General features: G+C 48.7%; 1 protein-coding gene across 1 annotated transcript in view; it reads right to left on the bottom strand.

Annotated features, from left to right (window-relative positions):
• DYSF (dysferlin) overlaps positions 1-21,799 on the bottom strand; it is a 235,687-nt gene that overhangs the window by 28,387 nt on the left and 185,501 nt on the right. Inside the window, exons 39-47 of the mRNA XM_069067342.1 lie at positions 9,890-9,988; positions 8,826-8,954; positions 8,319-8,474; positions 7,028-7,119; positions 5,324-5,494; positions 4,967-5,109; positions 4,002-4,141; positions 1,853-1,941; positions 1,397-1,492 (exon numbers count right to left, since the gene is read on the bottom strand). Of these exons, the coding sequence (XP_068923443.1) occupies positions 1,397-1,492; positions 1,853-1,941; positions 4,002-4,141; positions 4,967-5,109; positions 5,324-5,494; positions 7,028-7,119; positions 8,319-8,474; positions 8,826-8,954; positions 9,890-9,988 (1,115 nt within the window). The remainder of the gene's footprint in view (positions 1-1,396; positions 1,493-1,852; positions 1,942-4,001; positions 4,142-4,966; positions 5,110-5,323; positions 5,495-7,027; positions 7,120-8,318; positions 8,475-8,825; positions 8,955-9,889; positions 9,989-21,799) is intronic.

Below are 21,799 nucleotides of genomic sequence, written 5' to 3'. Positions count from 1 at the left end.
CGTTCTGAGGCCCCTCCCAGTTCTGACACGCCCTCTCCTGAGGTCCCGCCCAGATCTGACACGCCCCGTTCTGAGGCCCCTCTACTCAGCCATCTTGACACCGCCCCCAAGCCCCTCCCAACTCTGACATGTTGTATTCTGTGTTCTAACATTGCATATTTAAAGGTTCTGCCCCACTTAAACCTTCTGAATTCCGTGTTCTAAATTCCCTCCCGACTCTGAAATTCTAAGTTCTCTATTCTAATGTTCTGTTCTACCTTTCTAGGTTCTAGGTTGTGCTCCACGTTCTGACCCCCTAAGTTCTAAGCGCCTTTGGCTCCGAATTCGATGATCTTGCATTTTTAAAGCCCTGCAGAGAAGGGCGTGTGAAAAGCGGGATTCCCTTTTAATAGCTCGTGCCTTCACGCACAGCTATTTCATCCTTCGTGTTAACTGGAGATTTTGCATGGACGGACTTGAGCAGGGCTGGGCTGCAGCAGGCAGCTTCCTACTGACCCGGCAGCACGGTCTGTGCGCACCCTGGGCCAAGCAGGGCCTGGGGCAAGGGGGCTCCTGAGGAGGAAGAATTCTCCACTGGCCCCAGCTATCAGAACGTGTCATAAACGGAACAGCTGCTAACAGGAAGGGCCGAGTCCCTGGAATTCTCGATTTCTTCAATTTCCTGAACTCTTTAAAATAAAACTATCCATTTTAGATGGTTCCCTTTCTTCCTTGTGAGGGGGATACTAAAAACTTGCAGAGACAGTCATTATTGGAACTCCCTGAGGATAGGGACCAGGGGTCTCCCCATCAGACCGGGGGCTCCCTGAGGATAGGGGTGGGGATCTTCCCATCAGACCAGGGGCTCCCCAAGGATAGGGGTGGGGAGGTTCCCCATAAGACCAGGGGCTCCCTGAGGGCAGAGGACCAGAGCCTCTCTCCTCCCTCATCACATCAGGGGCTCCCTAAGGTCAGGGGCTGTGTCTGCCCCTCAGAGACAGTGGTCTGGATCCCATTTATTCCAGCTGAAATTTTAGAGCATTATTTTCAGGTGACAAATGCCAAATGACCACAAACCCTCTTTGGCCTATGTCACTCTTCTCTATGTAATTCACTGCTCCTTGGCTCATAGAACAATGCCAGAGCTGTACAGGACTTGTGAAATAATCCAGTCCCCCGTGACATGGTGCAGAGAAGGCACAGTGCTGCCTGGGGTTGCTCCAGGGTAGGGCCTGTCTCCCCCAAGATCCCAGCATGGCTCCCACATCAGAGGGCACTCTCCTTGATGGCACAGGCCACATTTTTGTTGTTCTTTGTAGCTACATGGCTTGGCACAGTGTCTTGCACACAGTAAGCACTTAATAAATGCTGGTTCATGAAAATAAGTATGCCATGGGACCACTGGGGCACTTCCTACCCTTTCACGTAAATGTCACTCATCTTCTCCCCGGTGATGCTGAGGTCGTCTAAGATGACATCTTTGGTGTTCCAGATAATACATCGCAGGAGAAACCTGGTGAGAATGGGAAGGGGCAGATTAAGCCAGGCCCGCTGCAGAAGGGATGGCCCCAGATGGCCTTGGGGGAGCCTGAAGGTCACAGAGGCCAGAGTCCTGGGTTTCATGCTTTCCCAGGCACTCAACTTGTCACAGAAAAATGCTCTGACCCCAAATGTTGGCCAAAGACCAGCCCCTTCAGTCTGTCCATGAAATGACCTCTTACCATAGCCCCAGAATTGCCCCCATCCCCACCCTCAAAACGACCCCTAACCTTGGCTCCCAATTAATTCCTGAACTAAGAAAAAGAAAGCATTGGATAGACAGGCCAATATCCAGGCAGAGAACTAGGGGGAAGGGTCCAAAACAGAGAGTCACCTCTTGGCTTTGCGGGGGGTAATTTTAAATGGCGGTCCGGGTGTTCCAAGGGCCTTTGGAAATAGGTCAATCCACATTTGCAGCTTTCCCTGTGGAGAGAGGAGACCCCATGGAATCAGAAAGTCTGCAGCCCCTTCCTCCCTGTGGCCTCAGGCCCTGCTCTGCTCCCACTGGACTCCACAACAGTGTCCATCCTACCTCTGCACCCTGCTGTGCTCTGGCTTTCCACTGCCCCGTGTAACTTAATCCCCAAACTCCAATCATTGTGTCAGTTCTTCCACACACACCCTACTTTCCTCCAACATGGAGACAAATTCTCTAACAATGAAGGACAGTTCAAGCAAAGGAAGAAAAAAATGGTCCCTGGAGGTGGTGAGTTCCCCGTCACAAGGCATCTTGTGTTGAGGCAAGGGCCACAAAGTCATTCAAAGCAACACTTTAAGACAGATAATACCCTGGGATAGACCCCAGGGAGAGAGCTCCAAAATCAAAACTCAAGATAAAAGGCCCCCTGGGGGGGAAGACCCCAGGATACCATCAGGCCCCTTCTGAGGAGCCCACTTGTGAGGGAGGGAGTGGAGAGGAGCCTACCTGGGGTACTAAGCTCAATTACTTCCACCAAGTGAAGGAACAAAGGGCTCATCTTCCCATCCTAGCTACATCTATGATTATTTCTGCCACCGTTTATCCCCTCACCTCTAATGGCCCTGCCTGGGCTATTCAACCCACTGGTTTGAACCTGAGTTTGATCTCCTAATGAGGTCAAGTCATGGGTTCAAATCCCACCTAGGACTAATTAGCTTCACCATCATAGCCCCCAATTCCAGCAAGAGACCAACCCCTGAATTCTGACCAGAGACAGATCCCCAGCCCAGTCTTGGTCAGAGAGACAATAGCATGGTGCCTCGCACACCGGAGACACCCAAAAAGTCACTGAAAGAATAGTGGAATGACCCAGATGGCAGCACCCATCACATTGACCTCTGCTCTAGGCCAATGAGGTTGACATAAATGCCTGGGGAAAGTCTAGAACAGATGATTAAAGGGATGACTGGTGAACATCCTTACACATGGAGCCTCTCCTGATCTCTCCAACTGCTGGTGCCCTCTCCCAAATTACCTCGTATCTAGTGCATCCCCTGGAATCTGTGGGTACATGGACCCCAAGAGAAGAACCACTAGACTAAGGCACCTCTAACATCCCCCTTCCAGCTGTGACCCTGCAGCCCATGGAGTCTGTTGGTCCTGTAGTTCCATGTTTCCTCTGCATCTTCAGTCTCTATAACCAACCTCTGAGCCCCCTGAGGGCAGACACCATTCTCTCAAAGAGCCTGGCAGGGGGCTGCACACACAGGAAGAGCTCAAGTAAGGCTAGAAGGTGAGAAGGAAGAGGGGAGGCCGAGCCAAGACGCTAAGGGCCTTGTATTCTGGAAGGACAGAGGCCGAGATCCCTGTCTGTAAACCCCAGAGGTGACAAGCATCAGATCTCAGCTGCAGGAGACCTTAGGGGGGCTTCATTGAACAGATGGAGTCTAGAGAGGGGCAAGTCCAGAGACCTGCCGCAGGGTCACACAGCCAGTGAGGAGCAGCATAGAGCTTTGTTACCCAAGCCCTGGATACTGGGACCAGCCCCACCCTCCTCACCTGCACCCCCTCCCTGACCTGGGAGTCACGTCCAAGGTCGTCCTTCTTTCCCCAGTAGAGGACTCGGAATTTCTGGTTTCTCCAGCTCTGACAGGCCCCACCGTCTCCTGGCCCTCTTCAGCCCAACTTGAGCATCCTCCTCCCCTTGGCCTCTGTTTTTATAGACTGTTGTCCCCCAACAAAACATAAACTTTCATCTTCATCTTTGTGCTCACAATGACCTGAAGAGTGTCTCCTACACAGCTGGTGCTTAATAAATGCACGTTCTCTGCCCAGTAACAGAATCAGGATGGACCAGGAGAAAGCCCCTAAAAATTATGTCCCTAGGAGGAGGTTCAGAGAGTTGGGAGCCTCCCTGGCCCATAAGACCAGTGGGGGGAGAATGCCCTGGGCCAGCCTCAGGGCAGCCCACAGGGGACATGGCCAGCCTCCTCTGCTGTGTCCCACTGGCAGTGGCCCAGAAGGCCTGGGCTTTGGTGACTGGGGAGAGCACCGCTGGTCCTACCTGCTCAATGTCTGGCTGCAGAGGGCTGTAGAGGGGTCGGCTCTCCACGTGCTCGGGAACGAGGCCCTGCTGCCTCAGGACGGCCAGCGCCAGACGCTCCTCCACTGGACCCAGGTGGGGATTGGCAATCTTGCCATTCTCTGACCCCAAAAAGAAGAGCAGAGAAGCCCAGGACAGGGTAAGCAAAGAGCCGAGCTGGCCCAGCACTAGCAGAGTTGGTGGGGCCTCCTGTCTCAGGCCAGATCACCGACTTCTTCAGGACCCAAGACATTGTATGGAAAAGAACAGCTAAACCCCAACACACAGGAAGTGCCTTCCCCACTGCCAGCCTGACCCAGTGCCTGAAACTCCACCATCAGAGCTGCGTTCACCGGGGTCAAACACTGCCCTTTTAAGGCTCCCCCTTCCGAGGACCAACGCCCTTCTGGCTTTGTTCCCCTTCCCCTTCATGGTTCCACCCTTCAAGGCCTCATTTAAGCTCTTCTTCCATGGAGCCCTCCAAGCCCAGAGAAAGGAAGGGTCTCCTTCATTCACAGGGCAGCTGGGTGGTGCAGTGGATAGAGTGTGGAGCTGGGAGTCAGGAAGACTCAGGTTTGTGAGTTCAAATCCAGCCTCAGATACTTACTAGCTGTGTGACCCTGTTTGACTCAGTTTCCTCCTCTGTAAAACAAGCTGGAAAAGGAAATGGCAAACCAGGCCAGTGTCTTTGTCAAGAAAACCCCACATGGGGTCACAAAGAGTCAGACAGACTGAAACGACTCCACACCATTCATTCATGGTCACAGCTAGTTAGTGGCAGCACCAAGATTTGAACTCAGATCCTTTGCTCCCAGTCAGGAGCTGTCATCCCAAATCAGAGGTCATCTAATCCAATCCCTCCACACACACAGGATTATTAGTTAAGGCCTGAAGGGCTGGGAGATGAAGGATCCAAGGCCCTGGGCTGGGACGGAGCTGAGGCTCACCGATGTCTTCGAGGGTGACTTCTGTGTCCTGGAACACCACCCGGTCCTGGTGGTACACGGGGGCCTTGGCTTTGTTCTGCTGGCAGAACAGGTGCAGGAGCTGAGTGGGGCGGAGCTGGTCTCTCCACTGATTCGGTCCCGAACTAAGACCCAAGAAGAGGCAACGTGGAGATACATTAGCGATGGGGCTTTGGGGCAGACTGGACACATGTCTACACAGATATTTCTGTCTACATGTGTCACTCCACCCCTGTGTGTGCATGTGTGTGTGTGAGTAGACTTTGCCCATAACACCCTTTAATGCTTACAGAAGGGCCCATGGAGCAGCTGTTGGCCATGGCAGCCCTAGGAACTTACATGCAGTAGGTCTGGGGGAGACCACATCGTGCACCAAACTTGGACAGCAGTCGGTTCTCCAGGTCAATGACTGTCTCCCCAATCTTCTCATCCTTAGAGAGGAGGTCATAATCATATAGCATGATCTTGAGGTCCTTCTCCAGTGGCAGGGTACAGGTCAGTTCATACACCCTTCAGGGAAGAGAGTCTATCAGGGAAGGACTGGACAAGATGGTGTCTCCATCATCAGCCCAAGGGAATGAAGGAGCTTCTTCCTCCACAGAAGGCCTTCAGCACTTACTGCCTGAACCACACAGCTAGCACTGAATTAGCCTCTACCCCAAGGTTTGGTAGGCATCTCATTGCCCTAACTGGATTTGGAAAGAGCTTCTTGAGGGCGCGCACCACGTCCTCTCTTCCTATGTCTCCTACAATATAGCCTTGTCCATGGCTAAGCAGGCACATGGTTATGGTTTAATAAGTGAATAAATGAATGTGTGCATGAACAAATAAATTTGTGAATACACAAATGAATGAATGAATATGAGAATGAATGGATGAATTAATTGATGGATGAGATGAATGAATGTTGATGGATAAGTGGATGGATGGATGGATGTATGGATGGATGGTTAGATGGGGGATGGGTGGAAAGGTGGATAGGTGGATGGATGGATGGATGGATGGATGGGTGGATGGATGGATGGGTGGATGGATGGATAGATGGATGGATGGGGGATGGGGGTTGGAGGAAGGGGGTAGGAGGAAGGGGGATGGATGGATGGATAGATGGGTGGATTGATGGATGGATGGGTGGATGAATGGATGGATGGGTGGATGGATAGATGGATGAATGGGTGGGTGGATGGATGGATAGATGAGGGGATGAGGGGATGGAGGGATGGGGGAATGGGGGGATAGATGGATGGACCGATGAAGACAGAAGCTATCTCTTCCATCTGGATGGGTGAACAAATTAATGACTAAGCTTCTATTCTGCTTTGGGAAAAGCCATGGCCATGGTTTCTGCTGATGAATGGAAACAAGCAGAGCATGAGAAAACCTTGATTTAGCAGAACTATAACTAGGCAAGACCAGCCAGAGCTTCACTCCCAATGAATGCCAAAATTTAAAGGGTACCCATAGCACTTGTAGCCCAGCAGTAGCCAAGCTTAGCACCAACCTAGAAAGAATAATTAGTCTTGCTTTTTAAAACTACCAGATCGCACTTCTAGGAGGCCCCCAAAACCAACATGGTCTCTTTGTGTCCCTCATTCTCTGTCACCCATAGGGCGTCGTGCAGTGGTCTTCACACACACACTCACACATACACCTGAATTTGCCTTGAAAAGTCCATTTGAAAGCACATTTTCTTTCCCCAACACAAAATTAGCCAGCTAAGAGTCTGGCTCTTAGTCCCCCCGACTCTCTCCCTCTCTAGGAGACCCCATAAACACACCATGACTCTTTCTCCCATCCTGAGCATGAGAAGACTTAGCCATTCAATAGAATTCAAGGAACACTGATCAAAGACCTACTATGTGCCAAGTGCTATGCTAGGGGTACAATAAGGAAATGAAGATGAAAATGTAAGTGCCTTAGTGGTGTCTCCTTGGCCCCCTCCCCTAACCTTTCCCTCTCCAGCCTGGTGCCCACCTGAAGCTGCCCCCATTCCCCTCCCCACTCCTAGCTCATCTTTCATGGAGCCAAGCCCTCTTCACTCACTTTCCAAACACAGGTTCCAGAGTGCAGGGGATGTAGTTGTCCTGGTCATTCACTGATTTTTTCCCCACGGAAATCTTGATGTAAGGGTCACACTAGGGGACAGAGCCGATAAAAGCCAGGATGTTAACCAACACATCTTGAAAATTCCCCTTAGATAATGTGGTTTCAGGGAAGGAGTTCTGCCTCTGGAGTCACAGGGCCTGCATTCCAGTTCTGCCTCTGACTCTCCTCTATGACCTTGGGTAAGTCACTGCACCTCTCTTGGCCTCAGTTTCCTCCCTGTAAAATGAGAAATTTGGACGAGAGGGCCTCCAAGGACATTCTTCTCATCATTACCCACCACCATCAGCAGCACTAACTCTATCTACCGCCTCTGAACTCCCTCTAGGCCCTTTCCTCCATTTACCTGTCAGTAAAGTATAACTGAGGTTAGGAGACATGGGAAGTAAGAAGGGCTTAATAAACACTTGCTTATTGGCTGGTGGACACTAACCCTGACCCCAGCTCCACATGGGTTATAAAGGGGCCTGCTGGCTGCCTGTATAGTAAGGCACATCCCTTATAATCACTAATAATAGAAATAATAGCTAACATTTGTTTACTTTCACGTTTGCAGCATATTATCTCATTTGATTCCCACAATGATCCTGGGTTTTAAATATTATTATTATCGCCATTTTACATATAGGGAAACTGAGGCTCAGAAAGGCTAAGGGACTGGAGTCACATGGCTAGCAAGTGTATGAGGCAGAATTTTAACTCAGGTGATCCTGACTCCAGGCCCAGGGCTCTGTCCACTACACTAATTGCCTTAATCCAGGCCAGATTTCTCAGTGGACATTTCTTAATAATAACTGATGCTTAATAGTGCTTTAAAGTTTGTAGAAAGAGGGAGTAACTCAGTGATTCACTTGGGGTTACATAGCTAGTAAGTGTTCATAACAGAACTTGAGAGCAGTCTAGGCTGACCACATATCCTGCTGGGATTGTCTCATCCCTGTTCTCTGCACATACTGCCTGCTTATACTGTTCACCCTCTCTGAAAAATTATCCCTACTGCCCTGAACTTATGTATGCTTTCCAGCCCAGCTTAAAGGCCACCTCCTCCAGGAAGCTCATGCCGATGGATGTCTCCTTCCTCTGACCTTCAAAAACTGTATTTTGTCCTGTCTTGTTTCATGAGTGACTCTTGGATCCCCAGTTAGGCCACACACAGGCTCCCCAGAGGTCAGGAAGGGCTAAATCCCATTGCCCCTTGGCTTGAGTGGGAACACAGGACCTGTAATGGTACCTTTCCATTGGGGTCCTTGGGTTGTAGGCCAAAAGCTCGGATGACATAAACCCGGACGAGACACTCCTGGGGCCCCTGGGCTGGCAGCTGGTGAAACTGCCTCGGGGGCAAGGGGACAGCTGGGTCATCTGGAAGGGGATAGATTTTGAACAGTCCCTGCAAAGAGACTGGGGTTAGTCCTCATCAGTACCTTCCCATCAGTCCATTTGCCCTCAGCTCTACTCCCTACCCACACCACCAGGATCACTGCACATGCCTCACCATGGGCAATGCCACACCAAGCCCATTCCCACCACTATCTCTATTACCAGCATGGGCACCATCACCACCATCACTGAACTCATCCTCATTACCATGACTACCACAGTCATTGACATCTAGTCTGTGTGTGCATTCTTCCCCATGAGACCAGAGATTCCCATAATACATTACACCCAACCCTTGACCCCTTAAACACAAACTCTAAAGAATCCCAGATGTCAAAGGTGACCACGAGGGCCTAGTTACCTTGAACTCCCCAATTACAGACGGATCTTCTGTCTCCTCCTGGGTCTTCCCCCGGTACAGTTTGAAGGTGTTACAAAAGTCAGACAGACCCTCAAAGCCTTCCACATTCTCCAACTCAGTGTCATACACCTGCCAAATATGGTGGGGAGAGAAGGGAGGGAGGAAAAAGTGAGCGTAAAGAAGGATGAGAGGAAGGAAAGAACAGAAAGAGGAGAGAGGGACATCAAAAGGAAAAAAAGAACAGGTAGGGCGATTCAAAGGCAGGAAAGAGAAGAGGAGGGGAGTGGGAGGAAGAAAAGAAAGGAGGGGGAAAGAAAGGGAGAAGGGAAGAGATTAGATAACAAAGTAAGAAGAGTTTGAGAGATGGAACAAGGAAAACAGAAGAGGGAGGAGAAACAGTTGAAGGAAGCAGAGGATAGGGGGGTTATTCCATGTGGTTGGGGAATAGAGAGTTCCATTTAAGGAACTATTTGAATTATATAACATGTGACAATATTAAATTAGTACAAGACAGGCTGACTTTGAGGGGGCTTTTATACCTTTGGAGCCCATAGGAAAACCTATCCGCTCTCCACATCCAAGTGCTATCTATTCCTTAAGGTCCCACTTAAGCACCAACTCCTCCAAGGAGGCTTTCATGATTATCCCTGCCTACAGTGATCTCTGGTTTAAACTTTGTGTAATGCAAAACTTCCTAACCCTTAGGGCTAACCAGATGGTAGTTTCCCTCTCATTTTAAGCCTTCAAGAAGGGGCTGGATAACCCCCTGGCCAGGGGTGCTGATCTCTAGGGGTGTTGTGGAGGTTCCTCTAAGATTCTGGGTATTCTGTAACTCTTATAGCCCAAGCCCCATATTCTTTTTTTATCATTCTAACCCTAATTATCTTGTGACCATGTAGATTTCCCATCCTCCAACTTGACTTTGAAATTTCCCCAGGACAGGGACCGTGTCTTTCCCTCATCCTCGAATCCCTCCTACTAGACTGAACCCCAGCTTGAGATCAAGGAATCCTCAGTGAGTTAAAGAGACCCACCGTGGCTCAGGACCACAAGGAAGTGCTCACCTGCAGAGTGTCAAACCCCTTCTCCAGGTAGGATCTACATTTTTCATTCTCTCCTGTTGAAGCATAGAATTTACTCCACCAATCGACAAACTCCTCCTCCTGAACAAGGGACCAGGTTTGGGGGGTGGGGAGAGAGAAAAATGGCTCAGGAAAAAGAACATGCCAAGTCGAGTTTTCAGTCCTGCTCTAAGGAAGACCACGGAGCTAGAAAACACCCCCTCTGAGAAGCTCTCTCTGCTAACAATTGCTTCCACTCACATAAGGCTTTATCGGCTCCAGAATCCTTGTGAGTGACAGACTCAACCACGTGTCTTCTTGACCAAATCTACCTCCTACCTCAAACTGCCCACTCTCCCAGAGATCCCACATTCTAGTCAGGCAATGTCAACCTATATTTCATGGCACCATATTGGTTGTACTCACAGATCACCAATCTAGAACCCCTTGAAAAATGCATGGCGAATCTCCGAGACAGACTAGAAGCTCCCGGAATGATAATGATATCTAGCATTTATATAGTACCTACGATGTGCCAGACATTGTAGAAGCACTTTCTAAAGATGGTCTCATTTGATCCCCACAACACCCCTGCAAGATAACTGCTATCGCTAGCCTCATTTTACAGATGAGGAAACTGAATCAAATAGAGGTTAAGTGACTTAGCACAATGTCTGACCCATAGAAAGTTTTTCATAAATTCTAGATGACAGATTGGCTAACTGGACATTCCAGGATCTTCTTCCAAACTGATCCCCAGCATTCCCAAGGTCATGTCCAAAGGCAGGGAGTGGAAGCCAACAGGTGGACCAGTGAGCCATTAATAGAAGAGCTGCTTGACAGTGGTGTCCCCCTCACACAGTCCCAGGGAAGGAGGGACAGGGAAGTCTACAGGGAGTATCTCTGCCCCACTCACCAGAAGGGTCTTCTGCAGCACCAAAGAAACAACAAGAGATTTAAGCAGGTAGGTTTGGAGCTGGGGGCTGTGCCTGACCAGCCTCCAAAATTACAAAGCAAGAGAAGACTGTATCTCTGGGGTCAAGAATCAGTTACAAATATGCGCCAAACCACATGCATAAATGGGCACATTAGAGCATGCAGACAGAAACACATATGTACAGATAAATGCATGAAGATATCTCGGACCCTCAGCTTCTAGTAATAACTAGGAACTTTTCTGACCTAAATCTAAAATGCGGGGGTGGAGGGGGAACAGAATGATGAGGTAAGAGGAAGAGGGTCCCAGGGAGTAGTATGGTGGAGGGGAGGCTGGTCCATCTCCCCCATCTCACCTCCACCATCCTTTCTGCCTGTTTCCTTGTCCTCTCCAAATCCCCAAAGGAAAACTGAGGCTCAGAGGAAAGAAGCCCACTCACCTCCATACAGCTCTTCAGTAGAGGAGGTGGGATTCAAACGCAGTGCCTCTGACAAAGATTGTGTGTGTATGTGTGTATATACACACACACACACACGCACACAGATTGTGTGTATCTATACAGATTATATATATATACACATACACATGCATATACGTACATATGTGTATTGTACACACATGTGTTGCTGCTGTACACCCTGTGTGTACATTGGGCGTTTATCTGTACATGTATGTACACAAATAAGCAGGTTGTCCATACATCAATCATTACATATGCAGGTAATTACTAACATCTACACATGCCAGCACACAAAAAGACACATCTCCACCCCCAAACAACACTGGCCAAGTAACCATGGCCAATATATACACAGGCAGACCATTGCAGGTACATAACTGGACACTCCTTTGATTTCACAAAGGTCTGTCTAACCCCGAACATGCCCCGTCCAGGGATAGTCACCTCTTGACCAGTGATTCCCAACCCAGGGCCAACCAGTCATCGCAGGGGCCCATCTCACAGAAGGACCCGGTCTAAACTATGAGCATGTACTCCTCCAGTAGAGTGGATAAAACGTGCCTTGAGCACATATAGAAATATTTTGAAAATATCTGCAGCTGTGCTTAAGCTCCCCTGGTAGAATGCAAACTTCCTGAAGGTAGGACCTGTTTTTCTTCTCATTTCTTACTGAAGGTCCAATGCCTTGGACATAGTAAGCTTGTCGAATTCAATGTGTATTGAATCAAAGTGAACTCTTTGCAATCGTATTATTACAGGAAGGTAGCCTTAAAGCTGGTAGGGACAGCATAGGCCATCTCATCCAACTCCTAATTACCTGTGAGATTCCTTCACTTCCCAGGCTCTCCCTCCCATCCTCCTCCTTCTTTACCCTTCTCTCTTCCTGCCTTTCTTCTCCTCTCCATCCACCATCTTTGGCAGATATTTGATACTAAAACCAACAAAGCGAGGTGATTTGCCCAAGATCACCCAGGGAGCAGGATTTGAACCCAGGCCTTAACTCTCCAGACCTAGTTCTCCCTCCCCTATGGCACAAATGCTAATAATACAACCATCACGTGGGGGTCCTCAACATCCTTGGACATTAAACATGGATTCTCAGTCATGGAAATGTTGGGCTCGAGATCCATCCCCGATGGGGCCAGGTGCTCACCTTTCCACTGGCTGTGGCACAGACTCTGTGTGCCTTCTGGAAGTCTCTGTTGACATTATCACTCTCTCTGTTTGCCTTTTCTCTATCTTCCAACCAGCAGGAGCTGGGAAGATTAGCCTTTTAAGCCAAAACGCTTGTTACTACCAACAGTTTCAAGGGAAGGTGGCAAAAAGTGGAGAGGGAAGACTGAAGCCTGAACATCTGAGGATTTTCTTGGTCTATTTTGGGGGAATCAGTGAACGTGAGTCTGGAGAACTCCAGAATGGGAGGTGTGGAAAAGAAATGGGCCTGTTGGGTGGGGAGTAGGAGAGAAGAGGCAAAACCAAAGGATGATCCCCTAAAACTCAGGTCATGGCCCAGCATCCTGAGAAATGCAAAACCCTTCCAACCCCTCCTTGTAAACATAGATAATGGCTGACTTCAAATACTGCTGTAGAGAACCAAGATTAGATTTGTGCTGCTTTGATAAATGTTTATTGACTGACTACATTATCTCAGAGGCAAGAATTTGAGAAAAATCGGAGGAAGCTGAAAAGAGGCAAATTTTTACTTGATATAAATGTGGCCTCAGTCCCAGAGAGTCCCATACCAATGAGCTTTGGGACTGGGATTCTTTCTAAAGTGTAATGGGCTGCCTCCACCGTTAGAGTGTAAGCTCTTTCTCCTCTTTGTGTCTCTCCAACTCTTAGCTCCGTGCCTGGCATATCCGAGGCACTACATATAAGTTTATGGATCGATTGGTTGGTTGGCGGGATCTCCGTTCTTGGAGACCATCAGGCAGAGGCTGGATGAGCACTTGTTGGGGCGGGGGTGTTGTAATGAGGACTATTTTGAAATATGGTTTGGAGTGGATGGCCACTGAGGTCCTTTTCCACTTTGAAGTGCTACACTCCCTATCCTTGAGAAAGACCGAAAGGACTAGATTAGTTTAGATGGTTAAATGATCATAGTCCTCAAGTTAAGAAGTGTAGGCAAAAGACAGTCATTTCCCATTTTTGTTCATGCTAATGGGGATAGGGATGAAAATACATTCTACCAAAAAGGCTTCGCTAGGTAAGGAGCACACACAGTATTGCAAGGGGCATTTTTTAACTACCTAAGCGAACCAAGTGCTTTCTAGTGACTCCAAGGCTGCCATGGTCAAACCTTCTCTCTCCCTTTAAGCAGATCCCCTAAAGGTCTCTATTTAGCGAGTCTACTTTGATTTCTGTGCATAGTGAAAGGTGTCAAACCTGCATTTCTTTACTGAGATTCTACGTCTCCAGCTTTCACTGAACCGTACCTAGACTTGGAACTGGAAGGGGCCTTTGAAGGCGTCTGGTCCAAACCCCTCCACTTACAGAGTAGTGAAAGTGATTTACCCAAGGTAATAAAAAGAGTAAGCATCCCAGATGGGATTTGAACCCAGCTCCCCCGACATCCAATTCAAAGTTCTCAACTCTGCCTCTTTCCCATAGGAAACTTTTTTCTACATCTGCCAAGATTGGTGATTGTGATAGACCCGCCACCTGGAGCGGAGCGCTGCCCTCTCCCAACAGCTGATGAAAGCCTCGAGCAGAGCTCCTTCATTCTTGAGACCAGACCCAAAGGCAAGGGGGTCTAGACTGGAGCGGAAAGGATTAGCTTCCTGCCCACAAGGGTGGTAAGAGACACTGGGATATTTAAGGGAGGGGATCCAAGGCGTTTTTCCCAGGAGCGTCATGGAAAGAGCATGACTTTGACGTCACACGCACTGTGCTAAAGGCTTTACAAGCAGGTGCTGTGATGGCCCCCGCCTTTTAGCTCCAACTGTAAGGATATTTGTTGCACCACCACCCCCGCCCCCAAATCCAGCCTCACTTTGCCTCTCTACAGCTTCTCCCAGGTGCTGCTGGTTCTGGCCTCTAGGATCAAGCAGAAAAAAAAAAAAAACTTAATCCCTCTTTCGTGCGCCCCAGGCTGGAGCCATGGCTGCCGAGGCCTCTTTCCACTTTGGGATTCAATGTTTTGTGATTCTGTGTCCTTTTCTCCAGGACGATGCTAAAAGTCTCAGCTTGCTATCCCCAAGCCAAGTGTTTTGTCTTCAGGACGAATACTAGTCGCCTGGTGCCCTGATCAAGCCTCCAAAGTGCCTGAATTCTGGAAAAGAGGGAGTGAGTGTTCTGTCTCTGGGACGGGATCGGTGGAGAGAGCGTGGAGGCAGGGGGAAGGACAGGATGACCCTTCCTGGCCCTTCCAGCCGAAAGCTCTAGAATTCTCTTCTCGAGGAGGCAGGGGTGGGGAATGGGGGTGAGGAGTTCAGGCCAGCTTCTCCCCATCGGGGTCTGGGGTTCCTGCCAGGCGACAGTCTCACCCTGAGCCATCCCCCCTGCGGGGTGTGCTAGGGGAGAGGGGGTGGGCCCCCCCAGGAGACCACAAGAATGTTTGGGGGGAGAGCTCGGGGGGAGGGGCAGGCGCCCGGAGCCTGCTCCAGCTTCCAACAGCAGGGATCCAATGTCGGCATCGACTCCAGCAGCTCAGAACAGGAGAGACCGTAAAGTATGTGCCCTGCATTATTCCAAATAGCTTACAGACCCGGGCTCGGATTCCCTCCCCTCCCCTCCGCTCCTGCCCCCTCCACTTGTCATCTGATGGAGGCTTCGCATTTGCCACAGATGATTCACCGAAGCCCGGGCCAGATTACAAGCCACGATAGGCAGAGGGGGCACGCTGAGCGGGCCAAGCCACCGAACTGGAGGCTCTTTGGGAAAGCCAGCTCGGGCGCTTTCAAGCGCTCCGACTGAGGCCACCGCAGTCGAATCGAGCTTTGACAGGGGCCCGCCTTAATGAGCAGATGAGAACCCTCCCCGATTGTCGGGTATATGTCCATGCGTGCGGAGAGTGCCAGCCTCAGGCTCAGGAAGGACTGGGTTCGAATTCTACCACCCCCCTTCACTGACGCTGGCTGGCTGAACCTCTCAGTGCCCCCGAGGGATTCTCAAGGTTCTAAATTACTGCTGAGTTGCTGATATGCATCACTGGGAGGAATTTCCACGCTGGGGCTCACTTTCACTGACGCAACCCCAAGTCTAGACTAAAAAGTGCTTTTGGGCGCCGCCAAAAGGCTGCACAATACCTGCTTCTCCCCGACACTCCTTCCATCTTTGGGGCTTACTATGAAGGCACAAGACTTTTTTTCGTTCTTCGGAAGACCAGTTGCATGGCCTCATCATGCCCCACCACTAAGATGTCTCTCCTATAGATCAAGGCCAGGCTGGGCCTTGGACACATTTTCACTAATTCCAAATTAGTTGCAATTAATGACACTTGGATGTCAACGTTGTTGTTCAGTCCTGTCTAACTCTTTGTGACACTATGTGGGGTTTTCTTGGCAAAGATACTGGAGTGGTTGGCCATTTCCTTCTCCAGCTCATTTTACAGATGAGGAAACTGAGGCAAACAGGGTTTAGTGACTTGCCCAGGGTCACACAATTAAGTATCTGGGATCAGATTCAAACTCAGGACAAATCTTCCTGATTCCAAGCCCAAGGCTCTATCCATTTCGAATTGGACCTGATGAAAGCAAGCTTTGCTTAAAACATTTGGCAAAGAATTGTTGTTAGAAAAAGTGTTTTCTCATCCACCCCCTCCATACACCCCCAAGAAAAGAGACTGTGACACAGGAAGCACTGTGATACATACAACAGGCCATTCTGGAATTGAAGAGAGGAAGATGTGGCTTCCAATTCTCAGTCTGGCACCTAGTACCTGTGTGACCTGGGATGTCACTTATAAAGTCCAAGCTTTGTTTCCCTCATAAGTAAAGGAAGTAACCTTTAAGTCCCTCCTAGCTTTAAATTTGTGATTCCTGAGATGGATCACAGATATGCCAACAGGAACCCTTACAAAGAAGGCTAAACAGAAAGAGGAAGGTGGAGGTGGTGGCCTTCTCCAGGAAGCCCTCCTGGATTGACTCTGTCCTTTCTCCACCCCATTCAGACTGCTGACCAGCGGGCACCCCCTCTTATGGCCCTTTTGTTATCACTGTTGTGTCTCCATAGGCTCCAGCCTTGTCCAGCATGCCTACTCTATCTAGTCAGGAACCTCCTGGAAAGCAGAAACTCATATGTCCCCCAACAAACAGGCAGTACCCAAGAGTTCAGACATGTCCTACTTTGCTTAACTTCGTGGCCTGGTTCTTCTTCAAGACCATGGATGAGTCATAACATGATAATCACTTAATGACCAAGTATCTCCCACACACCTACTATGAGCCAGAGGTACAAAGAATCAAACAGTCCCTTCCCGAGGAATCTTACATTCTATTGGGGATGTACAGACATAAGTGTATATATATTTGCTTTTTGGAGGGCAATTGGGGTTAAGTGACTTGCTCAAGGTCACATGGCTAGTAAGTGTTAAGTGTCTGAGGCCAGATTTGAACTCAGGTCCTCCTGATTCCAGGGCTGGTGCTCTATTCACTTTGCCACCTAGCCACTCCAATAAGTATATTTTTTAAAAAATCAAATGTAATCTCCCTGAGGTCAGGGACTGTTTTTATTTTATTTCTGTGAAAGCCTTTGCCCCTTAAGCCCAGATGCACAGGACAGTGAATCCCCCTTTCACCTCTGGTTCCCACAACCTTGGCCCACAGGAGAGTTGACCCAGAATAGGGTGTGACTGATTCTGAGCCTGATACCAGCCTCACACCCTCTGGGAAGGAGAGAAGGAGCCTGGGGTCTGGGGATTGGAAAAGGAAGGGAGAAACATGAGTCGATAAAACATGCTTACTCCTGTCAAAGTGTGGCCCCCATCTTTCTGTGCTAGTCCCCCACAGCATGCATGTGCCCCCACCTCAAGCCCATGGCCAAGACAACAGCTTCCTCAAGATTGAGGCAGAGGTGTGGAGTTGGAAGAGACTCTTGGGGAGGCTGGAGAGATTGACTCTGGACAAAGGCCCCAAGAACTGCCCCTTCTGAGAAATCCTTCCAGATCTGCAGCCGCCTCTGTGGCCTAAGGCACTCACTAACCCGCTGCTCCCCTGCTGGTCCTGATTAATGTGCTTCTACAGACCCAGAGAGACCCATGGAGGGAGCACCAGACTTGGTTTCTGAAAACCACAGCCTCAGAGTCCTGTGTTCTTACTGGCTGTGGGATGAGCCCAGGTAAGTCACAGGATCTGAGGTTTACAGCTAAAAGGGATCCCAGAGGTCATGAGAACTTCATTTGACAAAGAGGGAAACTGGGACCGTGAGAGAGGAAGCAACTGCCCCAGGTCACACAGGTGGTAAGGAACAAATCTGAACAAACCAAGTGTTCTTTTCACTGAACTGTGTGGTTTTATGTTTCCAAACTTTGTCTACTGATTCCTCATCTAAGATGAGGGTGAGGGGCAGTTAGGTGGTGCAGGGGATAGAGAACCAGCCCTGATCAGGTTCGAATCCAGCCTCACTTACTAGCTGTGTGACCCTGAGCAAGTCACTTAATCCCAATTGCCTTCCCCCCCCAAAAAAAAATTAGGATAAGCACTATCTATCTCTCCTAGGGTCCTAAGGAGGAAAGTACTTTATGAACAGGAAAGGGCTATAAAGATGGGAACTATCTATGATCATCATTTTTATTATTATTCATTATATAATAATTATATCATTTATATTAGTATTATTATCACGTTTCCTCTTATTATAGAATTCATTTATAAATCTATCTGTCCTGTCTCTGCCATCAAACTGGAAGGATTCCCAAGAGAAGGAGCTCAACTACCCCCATCAAACTGGCAGCTCCCCAAGGGTTAGGGTCCTGTCCCTCCCTCCAATGTCCTGACTATCCTGGGGCTCAATCAGGGCCTAGATATGGGACTAAAGAGAAAGGGGCTCTGATGAAATTAGAATTTGTCCAAAGGCATTCACCCCAATCCCTAAGAATCCCGCTAAGGACATACATCCACCATGTTTGCAGGAAGAAAGAAAAGCTGCTGAAAGCAAGGGAGGTTGGTGGTCCTTGTCCCTTCCGGTGACCCCTCTCTTCCCCTCCATGTCCCTGTCCAGTCAACTCTCCATTACCAGCTAGGTGATCCGAGTAGCAAGAAGATGGACCCTGACTATAAAGCTAAAGGGCCTGAATTAGCCTTCTGGCCACAATACTTGCAGGACAACTCCTAGATTGTCAGGGCTGGAAAGGACATTCAGGTGGCCAGTGTCGAAGGTGGGATTTGAACCCAGGTCCCCTGATGCCTGAGCCAGTGCTCTTCCCACCAGACTATGTATCTCCCTCTACTTCTAAGCCTCAACATTCTCATCTGTAAAATTTTGATAATGACATTTGTGTGACCCACCCTCACAAGGTTAATAAATTAGTACATTAGTAGAATGAAACTTCTCAAGGCGAAGGACTGTTCCATTTTTTTGTTTTGGTATTTCCAGCACCCAGCCCAGTGCCTGGCACATACTAGGGGCTTAACAAATGTTTGATGAATTGCTGGATTGAGGAAAACCCCTTGTAATCTATGCATCACCCAATAAACAAAAAATTGTTATTATCTTCATTGGCATCTTGGACTTCCCAGCTGTCAAGGTCTGATTCTAGCTGGGCCCCTGAAACCTTTCAAGGTATCTTGCCTCAGTGGTAAGAGCTCGGAGTCTATAGACCCATTTTGATACCATTCTGAGAAAAGTATCAAACACCACAGACATGCTGCCAGTGAGATTTACCAGTGAGATGCCCTAAAGACTGACCAAGATTTGGGGGCTCATCCTGTTTTGAGTCCTTCTTACTACTGCACAGATAATTGAGAGTTGACTGAGCTCTGTTGGACCTTAGGGAGCACCCATCCCCATTCTCCTCCCCCCCCCCCAAAAAAAAGGGTTAACAATACCTACATGGACACCAGATGAAGAAGACGCCAAGTTAATGGGGGCTGAGCCAATCATACCATCTGCAAGCTACAAATTAAACAGGTAAGTTAGCAATGAAGTTAGAAAGACCTGCCCTGGGGACCAGAGCAACCTTGGAAAAAGCAGGACTCATCCTCTCTTCCCTCCTCCCCAACAGGCATTCTCTGGGCCAGCTATGCTGGTCTCTACCACTCCCCACATGCATACACTATGTTCATTCCCATGCTCAAGGATCCAGTCTGGTTTAATGCATGTCATGACCTATACTTAAAGTAGTTTTATGTGTGTCTTCCCCATTAGAATGCACACTCCTTGAGGGCAGGAACTGTTTTGGCCTGCCTTTCTAAGCTAGCACTTAGCCAGGGCCAGAAAACACTTTTAAAATGTCATTTAGGTGACTGCTTTATTTAAAGGAAGAAAGAAAATGAGCATTTAGTAAGTGCCTATTGTGTGCCAGACACTGTACTAAACATTCTACACATAAAATCTCATTTGATCCTCATGACAATCCTGCAAGGCTGATATTATTATGATCCCCATTTTATAGATGAGGAAATTGAGGAAGACAGAGGTTAAGTGACTTGCCCAGGGTCACACAGTCGGGTAAGTGTTTAAGGCCAGATTTGAACTTGGGTCTTCTGGCTCCAGGTCCAGTGTTCGATGCACTATGGCACCACCTTGCTGCCTCTAAAGTTAGGAAGATCTTAGTTTATTGGTTTATCAGTTCATTCATATTAATATAATAATAGCACATACAAGATAGCTTGCTTTTATCAAGTGCATGGAGGTTTGCAAAGTAATCTCATTGAACCTCAACCACAGCTCTGTGAGGTTGTTCCCCATTTTACAGATGAAGAAATTGAAGCAGACCTAGGTTAAGTGACTTGCTCAGGGTCCCATAGCAAGTATGTGTCTGAGGCAGGACTTGAACTCAGGTCTTCCTGATTCTAGGCCAAGGATCTACCCACAGCACCACTCAGCTGTCACTGCCTCCAAAACCCCCAGCTATGTCCTAGGCCTAGAGATCACCTAGACCAGACCCCCTCATTTTACAAATGAGGAAACTGAGGCCCAGGGAGCTGATGGACGATCTCAGAGCTGTAAAGATTCAGAGGTGTCTGAGCTAAGCCCAGTGTACACTCTCTTTAGTACACTCCACTTCCCATCTGGCAGCAAAAATGAATTCTATATCTTGACCTGAGTCACTAAAAAAAAAAAAACACTACCCAGGGGAGGAAGATGCTCCTCCCACCCACCAGCTGCTTCCCAAAACCTGGTCCTGGAGGGGCCGTCCTCAACTCTCCCTGGATGGAATGTTCTGGAGTGGAGCATGGTTTGGAAGGAAAAGACTCCCTCAGCATGGAGAGCAATGGATCCATGGCCAAGATTTGTAGCTAGAATCCTGAAAAGGGCCAAGGGATGGCTTTTGTCCCCAAACACTGGGATCTGGGGACCCTCCTGGGAGATGGAAGAAGGGAGGGAAAGACAAGTCTCATGACATTCTTCTCTCCCTGATAGGGAGTGACACAGAGGCACTGGGGTGGGAAGCTGTCACCCGCTGTTGAGTTCAGGCTGGGGAGCGAAACAGCTGGATGAGACTCAATTCCCTGGTCTCCCCTGCCCCACATTCATTTCACATTGGAAGAAACTAAGGCTGAGAAAAGTAAAAGAATTTGCTTAAATAAGTGACGCAATTAGATCACTGAATTTGTAACTGGAAGGTACCTTAGAGATGGTTTAAACCATTTGGGGGGGAGTTCTGGACCCCTTTGGCAATCTAGTGAAGCCAGGAACCCCTTCTCAGAATCATATTTCTAACTGAATAAAATGAAATACATAGGAGTCCAAAGGAAGCCAGTCATATTAAAATACAGTCATCAACACAAGCTCCTGGATTGCTTAAGAGCCTCTAGTCCAGGGGTGGGGAACCTGTGGTCCAATTCAATCTTCTCATTTCACAGTGAGAGATCAAAGTCTAGGATAGAGCACAAGAGATTCCAGCATCACAGAGTTAATAAATGAAAACTCTCAGATGATTCAATGAGGGGAATTCAGGCAGTATTGGGGGGGCCCATGAGGACCCAGAGAGGAGGTGTGGTATAGTAGGAGCATGAGTTTGGGAATCAGAGAACTTGTGTGCCAGACCCAGATCTACTCCTGAATGACCTTAGGAAACCACTTCAGTTCTCCAACATCTATAAGACTTCCTTCATCTGTCTCTGTCTCTCTGTCTCTCCCCACCCCCCTTTCTCTCTCTCTCTCCCCCGTCATTCAAATCTAGTCTCTGTCCCAAATTGCCTGAGTGACTTGGACACATCCCCGGCCTCACTTTCCTGTCTGTAACGGAATGTCCTGGGGTCCTTTCTGAGCAGCAACCCTAAAGGTAGTTAAACGGTGAGCGTGCCTGTTAAACTTCAGGGCTAGACTAAATAATAATAATGATATTTCCCTTTAGGGTGGGAGAGGGGCTTTACATACAGTGTCTCCTTTGATGCTGCTATAAAAACCCATT

This window comes from Petaurus breviceps, unplaced genomic scaffold (assembly GCF_028583685.1).
Source record: "Petaurus breviceps papuanus isolate PSGF00001 unplaced genomic scaffold, PetGlider_PUasm1.0 139, whole genome shotgun sequence".
Classification (NCBI taxonomy): Eukaryota; Metazoa; Chordata; class Mammalia; order Diprotodontia; family Petauridae; genus Petaurus; species Petaurus breviceps.
Note: the sequence above shows the minus strand (reverse complement) of the source record. Positions and strands in the feature narration are given on the sequence as shown.